The 12,190-nt window shown below is 35.5% G+C and overlaps 1 protein-coding gene across 1 annotated transcript in view; it reads right to left on the bottom strand.

Moving 5' to 3' along the window:
* Window positions 1-8,262, bottom strand: part of ppp2r2bb (protein phosphatase 2, regulatory subunit B, beta b) — a gene marked incomplete at its 3' end in the record, with an annotated part of 80,962 nt that extends 72,700 nt beyond the window's left edge. The window contains 1 exon segment of the mRNA NM_001030122.3: window positions 7,770-8,262. Coding sequence (NP_001025293.2) covers window positions 7,770-7,839 — 70 coding nt within the window. The 5' untranslated portion in view covers window positions 7,840-8,262.
* Window positions 8,263-12,190: the final 3,928 nt, after the last annotated feature.

The following is a 12,190-nucleotide window of genomic DNA, read 5'->3' as shown; positions in this document are numbered from 1 at the left end:
GTCTACCAGATTCAATCCTCCAGACGACAGAAGCTCATGCCAGGTCAGTGGGTGAAGTACACACACGGATGCAATCAATGCTCCAAAAACTGACACACCGTGTAGCTCGAATGCCATCAGATGTAGAGTAAAAGCTGATACTTTCAGTTTGCAAATGGCTTTAACCCTTTAACTGCCCCACCAAGAAAGAAAATTTGGATTGCATTTCTTAACTCCAATCAATGCATTTTTTTTCCCAACACATCCCATAATTTCTAAAAAATAAACCTCTGCAAAATGGTTGACATGTACCGGTAAAAGGAGCAATTAATTAATACATATACTATGAAAAATCGGAAAACACAAAGTGAATATATTTTAAAACACAATTTTAAATACAACATTTGAACACTAAATCATCTTCTTTTTTAAGTATGCCATAAAATATTCCAGATTCTTATTTAACAAGTTTTCTTTTTTTTTTTTCCTCAATAGAACCAAAATCAAGTGTAGTAGTGCAACAGGAATATGTTTGTTTGTTTGTTTTGTAAACCAAGAATGCTGTAAAACATTATTTAAAACAGACAAAACATGATCAACCATTTGGTAGAGCAGGCAGTTAAAGGGTTAAGCTAATGACGTCACTGATTACACTGTGTAAAATGCTTTTCTAGTCCAAATATCTAATAATTCTTAAATCAAGAAGCATTTTCTAGACAGGCTGAATAAACTGTCTTGTTTTAGAAAAAATATGCCCAAATTAAGAGTTTTTCCCCAAAACAAGCAAAGAAATCTGCCAATAGCTTAGCAAAATAAACTTGTTTTTCCTTTAGGCATGACATGATATTGCTTACCATATATTGGCAGATTATTTTGCTTGATTTAAGGAAAAACTGTAATTTTTACATGTTATTTCCAACCCATGAGCTCATTCTCATTAGAAAGCGTTTGCGCCCTGCGTTTTGCACTCTGCGCATGGACCGTCAAAATAGAGCCCTCAAAGGCTTCTGAAAATTTTCCCTGTTGTCCCATTATCCAGAGTCTGTTTGGGGTGTTACTACACCTCTAGGCAACCGTGCTTCAAAATCACAGTTTGCAGAAGCTCTTTGCTCAAGATATTTAACTCATCTGCAAAAAAATGAGTGATGTTTGCCTACAGTTGCTAAATTTCTAAGTGTGTACTAGGGCTGCTCAGACAGGCTGAAGAAAACTGTCTTGTTTTAGAAAAAATATGCCCAAATTAAGAGTTTTTCCCCAAAACAAGCAAAGAAATCTGCCAATAGCTTAGCAAAATAAACTTGTTTTTCCTTTAGGCATGAAATGATATTGCTTACCATATATTGGCAGATTATTTTGCTTGATTTAAGGAAAAACTGTAATTTTTACATGAACCCAGGCTCATTCTGGAAACGTAGCCCCGCGGACGTTTCTGGAGGCCGCGGAATACATCCCGGGAGGTACGTATTTGTGCAGTTTTTGTTTTCGTGAATCCGTACTGTTGTCGCGTAAAAAGCCGCCGGAGGCCGCTGTCGAGCAACCGTCTGTCCGACTGGCTGAATGACTGAACGATTGACTGGGAGGCTGGCCAATCGTTTTTTCCTTTCCTTCTTCCCTAAACCCAAGCGATGATTTACAAAAGCCGTCCAGAAAAAGAAAAGCCCTCTTCCGATTTTGACCGCGTTTTTGGATTTCACCGCATTCTCGCCCCGTTATGAACTTGTTCGCTTTATTTTTTGGATTCTGTTTTTTGTCTTACCTGATTTCTGGAACCGCTCTTAAAAAAATTCGAGTCTGAGCAATAAAACTAGACCAAATCATGCACAATAGCACTAGGAATTTAAAATAACACGGCAAATAGGATCCATCTTGATGTCACGTTGGCTTTAAATGAACAGTTTCTCTAAAAGGCTGGATTCGAGCATAGCCTGGAGACGGGGAGAGGCTTGAAATGTGGATTTTCGCAGCTGGAATGACATCACATCTGTCTATGTGTTCTCTAGCTTTAATCTCTGATTTATTCCCTTCTCTCGCGATCCCTCCCTCTCTCTCCATCATGTCTCCAACCAACCCCCCATTCGCTGATGCATCGCACCAGTCCCGCTGAAGGCTTCTTGTCTGCGCGTGAAACTCCTCAGCTGTCTATTGTCAGAGAAGAAGAATGCCTTTATACTGTCGACATAATCTGGAGTTTGCGCTGCCTCGGAGGACAAGTGGAACAACTGTAACGGCTCACAATGGGAAACACGTTTATAACTGTGAGCACATTCATGGTGATGATTATTATAGAGAAATAACGAGGGCGTTTATCTTGCCATGTCTAAATGTGTACGCTGAAAAAAAACATTCACTGGGTTTGCAATGTTTTAGGGTAAGCGCTTAAAAACTATTTAAATGGGCTGAATTTAAACACAAATTAAAATTTAGGGTCCCACTTTATATTAAGTGTCCTTAACTACTATGTACTTGCATCAAAAAATAAATATAATGTACTTACTGTGTTTATAATGTATTTGAGAACACTTGTGGTGCTTTTTAGTTGGGATAGGGGTTGGGTTATGGACAGGTTTGGTGGTATGGGTAGGTTTAAGGGGGTGTTGAGGTGTAAGGGATGGTCAACAGTGTATTTACAAATGTAATTACAAAAGTTAATTACAGATGTAATTACATACAGGTATTTAATCGAACATAAGTACACAGTAAATACATGTATTTACACAATAAGTACATTGTAACAAATTATTAGTTCCTGTGTAAGTACATATTAGTTAAGGCCACTTAATATAAAGTGGGACCAAATTTAGTAATGTTCAACTTCATTTGATTGTTTAAATTCAGTCCATATACATTCTTTGTAACCACTTAACCTTAAAACTATGTAGTAAATGCAGTGAATTGTTTTACGTTCATTATTGTTTGGAACTAATACAAACCCTAAAGGGACCGTACTGTACTGTACATTAGTGGAAAATTATAGCATTGTAATTTATTATATTTTGTGATTTTTATTGATATTTATTATATTTACAGTGGAAGTGCGTCTCCATAAAATCTAATAAGCAATCTATAAATTTCCCCGACACGTTTTCATTGTGGTCTGTGCTATTTGCAGTGCATTTCTGAATTTGCATGTGTTGTGAATATTTCCATGCACGTGTTTAGTCAATGATTGATGAATTGATGTTGACTATTTGCATCTCCATAAAATCCAATAAACAATCTATCAATTTTTGGGGGTCCCCCAACACATTTTCTTTGTAGTCTGTGCTATGTTTGCAGTGCACTTCTGTATTTGCACATGTTGTATTTCTATGCATAACGATCTATAAATACAATCAAGAAAAATAAAGTGTTTTAGCACTTGATAAGTCTAAAGCTGCGTTCACACCAGACGCGGAACGCGCGTCAAGCGCGAGTGATTTACATGTTAAGTCAATGCAAACGCGCGAATAGATATCCTGCGGCGCGATATGCGCGAGTTTTGGGTTTTGCGCGTTTGACGCGCTAATCACTTGAGTTCGAAAATCTGAACTTCAGCGAACATTCGCGCCACGTAAACCAATCAGAAGCTTGCTTTTGTGGGGGCATGATTGTGACATATCACCTGTTGTCGGTGTTCCGGGGGAAAATCTTCCAGCTGACACCAACAACAGTTCATCAAACTGGGCTTGGCTCAGTCAGAAGCACCGCTGAAAGCCTCCGTCATCCAGGTTCAGTTTCTGCAGGAGTTTATGGGCTCACAGAGCTGGATGTACCTCTGAAAGCATGTAGTGGACTCAGACACGACCCTAAACGTATCGACGCTGTTTTTTAGTCTTCATAAAGCACATAAACACTGTTATTTTCTTCATAAAATCCATGTTAGCTATTTAGCTACGAAGCTAGAGTCACCGGGCAGACAGAAGCCCTGCCCATGACGCGAATCCGCGTCTGTTCTGAAGTGAATTTGACGAGCAAATGAAGCGGGGTTTGACAAGCGAATGAAGCGAGTAAACTCAAATGTTCATGCGGCACTATATACGGGAGAATATCGCGATTTATCCGCGCGTTCCGCGTCTGGTGTGAACACAGCATAACAGTATTCAAGTACAGTCATTGAGTGATAAAAATAATTCAATAAAATTAATTGTTGTTAAAGTCACAAGTGGTACAATTTTAATGCCTGAATGCTTTTAAAATCATTATACCATTCCAGGCATCAAAAACACAAGCAAATGATGAATTATAATACAAACTCAACATTGCACTCGACATTGTTTCAAGAGTTCACACTTAGATATTGTTTGACAACTGTTAGCAGGTTTGGCATGCTGTCCCGGGAGAGAACCCTGAGCTCGGAGATAGTTGAGCCCAGGGCTCCCGCCAGGTCCATAGAGCATGTGAGGGGAGTACGAGATCAGGTGGTTCTCGAGAGCTCCCTTGTGGTAAAGGAAGAGAAGGGGTGGATAGGGGGTTTCTTAGGAAAAAAAAGATAAGGGAGTAGATCTAGCTAGGCTACTTATAGTGAGTTTGGTTTAATCTGATTGGCTAACTAATGAATGCAGATGGGTGGCCAGCTGCAGTCAATCATATCACATGCTCCTGTCGAAATTAGTTTTTAAAACTTCACCTGTGGCGAGGCAGTGGCGCAGTAGGTAGTGCTGTCGCCTCACAGCAAGAAGGTTGCTGGTTTGAGCCTCGGCTCAGTTGGCGTTTCTGTGTGGAGTTTGCATGTTCTCCCTGCCTTCGCGTGGGTTTCCTCCGGGTGCTCCGGTTTCCCCCACAGTCCAAAGACATGCGGTACAGGTGAATTTGGTAAGCTAAATTGTCCGTAGTGAATGTGTGTGTGGATGTTTCCCAGAGATGGGTTGCGGCTGGAAGGGCATCCGCTGCGTAAAAACTTGCTGGATAAGTTGGCGGTTCATTCCGCTGTGGCAACTCCCGGATTAATAAAGGGACTAAGCCGACAAGAAAATGAATGAACTTCACCTATTGCGAATTATCACATTGCGATATCGATGATATTGACGCTATATTGTCTAGCCCTATATCGAAGCCTTGTATTCTACTTTATATGTTGCTGCTTTTTCAAACTACTTATTTAAAACGAGCTGAAACAACACAATTCTTGAGGTTTTTTTTGGGACAACAAATATTTATTGTCCAATCCACTTAAAAATTGTCAAGTTAACTTAATCGATTTGTGTGGGTGCACCATGAATGATTTTTTGACTGTGTACTTCATGTTCAAAAAGATCTTGTTTCACTTTTATGATGGAATCTTGACATTAATCCCATCTAATGTTTACAATTCAATGGGTTTACTTACATTATTTTTGTAAAGTCAACTTGTTGCATTTATGTGTGTATTTTCTTCCGCTAAAAATATCAGTGTAGACCAGGGGTCACCAAACTTGTTCCTGGAGGGCCGGTGTCCTTCAGATTTTAGCTCCAGCCCTAATCAAACACACCTGAACAAGCTAATCAAGGTCTTACTAGGTATACTAGAAACACCCAGGCGGGTGTGTTAAGGCAAGTTGGAGCTAAACCCTGCAGGGACACCGGCCCTCCAGAACCGAGATTGGTGACCCCTGGTGTAGACCATTTCAAAGTGGTCATGTCATTGGCCCATGAACAGAACCTTCTTGTTATCAATCTATTTCATAACTGTAACAAGAGGCAATTCGATCATAACTTCATGTTAAAACAGCTCTCATTGCACTATTTATCAATATGTTGCTCTTTTTAGATTAATTAAAATTGAAAATGTAAAACAGATAGTAAGCTGGGACCATTGTTTTTGTTAATATTTTTCTATAACATATTAATTTGGGTGTGCTACTTTTTGGACTATTATCATAGCTCCAGATTAGGCTTCAGTACTGACTAATCTAATGCACAAATATAACATTGTACAGCTTCCTAATATAAAAAGATAGATTTGTGAGGAGTGTACGTATATATGCTGAGCACTGTATATGACCAGAGTAAAAAAAGGAAATACTAAAAATCCTAATTAACACATACATGATTGCTGCAAGAGATTTCCATAATAAATTTGCACCAATCCCAAATCCTCAAGAGCTGTATCTTGTAGACATGCATTGTTTTGATCCTTAGAAAAATACTGATTTAATTCTGCCCATGAACATTTCATGTCATCAAACTGTTTCATAAGTGTAATAAGAGGCAATTCGATCATAATTTAATGTTAAACAGCATTATTCATCAACATGTGGCTCTTTTTGGATTAATAGACATAAAAAATGTAAAACATATCATAAGTTGGGGCCATTGTTTTTGTTGTCATCCCTCAAAATGCTCTATAACCCACATTACATTAGATAAATTCAGACAGCACACAAATCTTCTGTCAGCTCCTATACTGATGGAGCCGGGCGGACTAAACCAGCAGCTGAAAATCTTCTTAAGGTGTTAGTCAGACTGCTCAGCTATTTTTAGCGTAAATAAAACCACTACGATCAGTGTTTCTACATTGCTGTATTTGTGTTACGCATTAATAATAATGGCAGCATAATTGGCACATACAGTGCACCGCATAAAGGTGCACACCCTATTTTGAAAATGTATATATGTAAATGTGAATATAGGTGGTGCATTTGAACAAAACAGATTTACATATTTATTAAAATATTATTTTAGTCATCAAACATATTTAGAAATTGAAAAATAATGTTATTTACCATAAATTAATTTATAGTTATTAATTCATTTTTATTATAATATTTGTATAATTTTATATAATTTTTATTATAATTTTATTTTAAAAATATAATCAATTTAATTATTATCATTATTATTAATAATATCATAAATTCAAGCTAAATATTGCAAAAATAAGCTACACATTTTCTACAAAAAATTTTATTGTTTTTGCTTCTCTTGATTTTTCATCTTTTTAAAATTTGTATTTAATATTTTTCTATAGCATAAATTTGGGTATACTAGTTTGGATCATTATCGTAACTTATTTTGTTAGATTAGCTCCCGATTTAGCTTCAACACTGACTAATCTAATGTACAGTTGAAGTCAGAATTATTATTCTGTATTGTTCTGTAGACTATCGAAAAATATATAGCTTAAAGAGGCTAATAATTATGACCTTAAAATGGTGCTTAAAAATCAAACCTGCTTTTATTCTAGCCGAAATAAAACAAATAAGACCTTCTCCAGAAGAAACAATATTATCAGACATACTGTGAACATTTCCTTGCACTGTTAAACATCATTCGGGAAATATTTAAAAAAGAAAAAAATATTTAAAGGTGGCCAATAATTCTGAATTAAACTGCATATGCACAAATATAATATTGTATAGCTTTCTATTAAAAATATAGATTAGTAAGGCGTGCAGTTATATATTCTGAGCACTGACCAGAATTAAAAAATAAAATACAAAAAATCCTAATTAACACATACATGATTGCTTCAAGGGATTTCCATAATACATTTGCACCAATCCCAAATCCTCAAGAGCTTTATCTTGTAGACATGCTATGCATTTGGTTTGATACTTAGGAGAACACTGATTTAATTATTCTGCAGCATTAAAAATTGTAATTATAATCGGTTCCACTTCCTTTTCTCTATAAATCCGTCCACACACATTCCTTTCAGATATTTGATGAATTCAAAACGGGATCTCACATGCTCTAAAACACGCATCTGCATCAAGACAAGCAGAAATCCCTTCTTATATCAGCCTAAATCAAACAAGTGATGGAAATTTCCAAATAAATTCCTTTCTGTCTGACGTGCACCTGAGATGATGATGTGATGAAGATATAGCTACCTTCAGTTGCATAGTTGTGGTCTCGAAGGAAGCTGTTGTTGATCTTGCGGGTGTCTATTTCCTCATCCATTTAGAAAGGCGCTGATTATTACACTGAGAAATGCAGAAACGCGCTATCATCTATCCATGATCCGCACACTCGCGCTCGCGTTCAGCCCAGAGCCCGGCGCGCAATACGCGGGGGCACCATCACGTTAATACGCACAGAAATCCTAACAGCGCTGCGGTGATGGAGAAAGCCGGTGTCGGGTCGCAAGGTGTCACAATAAGGCGCGGCTGTCTGCAGCAAAACCCCTGATTTACTGTAAAGCTGGCGCGCGCGTCATCCGCAATGACAACCATCCGCGATCAAGTCCATGCCTTGTGATGTAGCTGTCATGCACAGGGTAGCGGGTTTCAGATGTGACCCGCGGATGCTGTCTCTCAGACTCTGCCCGGCTTGGAGAGCTCGCTTTCCCCGCTGTCGCTCCGTGTGCGCGCGCTGAAGTGCTGACGTGACGCATCGGTTGAGACTGGCGCTGCACCAGTGACTCCGCCCACTCCTGTCCACCTGCGTCAGCATCACTCCAGATCATGATGTTATGTGCCATGCTGCTCCAGCACTTGTTGAATTATGTCCATCTGAGTCATCTTCATAACAATTATGATGATCATTTGGGAAAAAAAAGGCGTACATGGGTGACAGGTGGCATCAGGGCCAGCTCTAAAAAAAATCCAGGATGGATGGACGGCCACTCCTCCGCTCCGGTTTCAGAATAAATTAAAAGCTCTGCACAATATATATCGCCGTTGAAGTCAGAATTATTATCCTTCCTGAATTATTTATTATATATATATATATATATATATATATATATATATATATATATATATATATATATATATATATATATATATATATATATATACATAAACATTATTTTACAGGTAATTGTCTGTATTTATTTTTTTTCAGTTTTTTTATTGTACAGTGAAATACCTGTTGTTTTACAGATATGTTCTGTAATAAAAAATTCTAACATTTAATGTACAGTTATTGCTTGTAATTTAGTATTACGATATTTTTCTGCTTTTTAAAAGAAAATTTTATGTATTTTTAGAGAGAAACACATAATTTTACGTTAATATTTACAGATTATTCCTGTAGAAATACGGAAACAAAGATTCAGTCAAATTGTTTTGGTGAAGATAGTAAACATATGAAGATTAACATGAGGTTAATAAAGTGAAATATTAGCCCATTGTTTGTAGGCTGCATATAATGCATGCACTGTAAACTATGAAATGTTTACTTCACTAGAACAATGTTGCTATTCGAACTGTGATGATCACCAGTGATCTAGCGGCTGTGGGTCACTGAAAAACTACACACATCACTTTAACGAACTACAACTCCCAGCATGCACCTCACACACCTGGGTTCCCTGGTTATATATATATCTAAATATATACACACAAACACACACACACACACACACATACACACACACACACACACACACACACACACACACACACACACACACACACACACACACACACACATATATATATATATATATATATATATATATATATATATATATATATATATATATATATATATATATATATATATATATAGATATATAGAAATATTTATATTGTATGCTTTTTGTAATATTTTATTATATAATATGTGTAATATTTATCATAAATATTATATATATACATACATACATACATACATACATACACACACACACACACACACATATATATATATATATATATATATATATATATATATATATATATATATATATATAATATTACATATATTATATAATAAAATATTACAAAATATTAATATTTAAAAATTTGTCAAATGTGTTAAATGGCACTTGGGAAATATTTTCGAAACAATTGTAAAAATCACTTCTAATAATCCAGACTACTCTGTGTATGTGGCAGCCTGTAATTTAGATTTTTTATTTTACATTTGCAACCAAGCCTGTCTCATTTTTAACTGCTGAAAGATTTAAGACTGCACAGGTTATTTGACACATCGCTGACTTCGAACTTCACACGAAATGAGTCAAACGCATTATCTCTCTTCCCCCATCATATAAAGCACTGAAGCATGAACCTCAGATCTTCACTTACTTTTGACCACATCCAAATCCTCATACCCAGCCCTATTGTGTGTCACTGTGCGGCGAATCAAATCCTCTCTGCCTCAAATCCCTTTAATTAGCAGATAACGGGGAACACCAAACCCCACTGGAGTAATCTTGATACTAGTTCTGCTGGAATTACAGACGATTATTCCTGCCCAGTCAATGAAGATTTGCACTCGGTCATAGTCATATGCTCAGAAGGCGAAGCATAAGAAAGGCACTTACAGGAATAGTTCATGTTACACACAAGTTTAGCTCTAATGAAGCCATCAATAATTTCATCTCTCAATTTGTGAAAGAGTAGCACGGGGGCTCGCCTCACAGCAAGAAGGTTGCTGGTTTGAGTCCCGGCTGGACCAGTTGGCATTTCTATGTTGAGTTTGCATGTTCTTCCCGTGTTTGATTGGGTTTCCTGCAGTTTCCCCCACAGTCCAAACACATGCAGTACAGGTGAATTGAATAAACTAAATAGGCTGTAGTGTGTGCGAGTGTGTATGGATGTACTGGGTTGCAGCTGAAAAGGGCATCCACTGCATAAAACATTTGCTGGAATAGTTGGCGGTTCATTCCGCTGTGGCGACCACTGAAATTAAGACTAACCCGAAGGAAAATGAATGAATGAATGAATTTGTAAAATAAAAAAATGAAGAAATTAATTTACAACATTGCACTTAGTATTGTTTGGAACTCTGTGTAATGAAATAGCTTTCATCAGAGTGGAGAAAACATCTTTAGCCTACAAATTCGGAGAGAATTCAGAAAATATAAATAAATACACCAGTAAAGAAACTGTCCCTGTCTGTGTTTTACTTAGTCCCTTTATTAATCCAAGGATTTATGGTTTATCACAGCGGAATGAATCGCCACTTACTTGACAGATCTATGTATTTTAGGTGGTGTGTGATTTGTGTTTTATGTTTGGTAAAATAATTTCTAATTGCATCTTTAGTGATTTTCAAGTTATTACACAGTATTTTCCCAATAGCTGGATTGAGAGGTTTTTGCAAAAAAAAGCACAAGTGGATTTAGCTGGTTTCTGACGCAAATATTTACCTTGTTTAAAACCAAAGAATTGTCTAATGTGACATTTTTTTAAAGTTATTTTATCTACTAGCTAATAACACTACCTATAAAATTAAACTTCTAAACCTAATTAGAGGAGCCTGATGGAAAATGCTCATTTACAAGAAAAGAGGTCTGATGGATTTAGAGGGTTATATATATATATATATATATATATATATATATATATATATATATATATATATATATATATATATATATATATATATATACACACACACACACACACACACAGTTGAAGTCAGAAACAGGCCCTGTTTATTTTTTCACCAATTTCTGCTTAATGGAGGGAAGATTGTTTCAGCACATTTCTAAGCATAATAGTTTTAAAAACTTATTTCTAATAACGAATTTATTTTATCTTTGACATGATGACAGTAAATAATAGTTTACTAGATATTTTTCAAGACACTTCTATACAGCTTAAAGTGACATTTAAAGGCTGAACTAGGTTAATAAGGTGAACTAGGCAGGTTAGTATAATTAGGCAAGTTATTGTATAATGATTGTTTTTTCTGTGGACTATCAAAAAAAATTGCTTAAAGGAGCTAATAATTTTGTCCCAAAAATGTTTTTAAAAAAATTAATAACTGCTTTTATTCTAGCCGAAATAAAACAAGTAAGACTTTCTCCAGAAGAAAAAATATTATCAGACATACTGTGAAAATTTCCTTGCTCTGTAAAAAAAAATTGGGAAATATTTTTAAAAATTAAATTAAATTAAAAGGGGGCTAATAATTCTGACTCTAACTATATATATATATATATATATATATATATATATATATATATATATATATATATATATATATATATATATATATATATATATATATATATATATATATATATATATATATATATATATATATAGTCAGAGTCAGAATTATTAGCCCTCCTTTGATTTATTTATTTTTTGGTGCTTTTTTTAAATAGAAAAAGTATCGTCACTGGTATTGTTTTTGCACTAAATTACAGAAAGTACTTTGATTTAGTTCATATCGTCATCCCTAATATTTAGTATAGCACAATATACTTATACCAAATAATAGTATACCAAAATATATATTGAAAAATACATGACTGTAAGAAAGAAGCAGATTTAAACAGACAAAAAAATAATACATTTTGATAAATTATGATATTTCAATTAAAAATTAGGTAAAAACTAAAATACCA

The sequence above is a fragment of the Danio rerio genome, chromosome 21 (assembly GCF_049306965.1).
Source record: "Danio rerio strain Tuebingen ecotype United States chromosome 21, GRCz12tu, whole genome shotgun sequence".
NCBI classification, from domain to species: domain Eukaryota; kingdom Metazoa; phylum Chordata; class Actinopteri; order Cypriniformes; family Danionidae; genus Danio; species Danio rerio.
The sequence above is the reverse complement of the archived record's forward strand: the minus strand, read 5'-3'. Positions and strand labels throughout refer to the sequence as shown.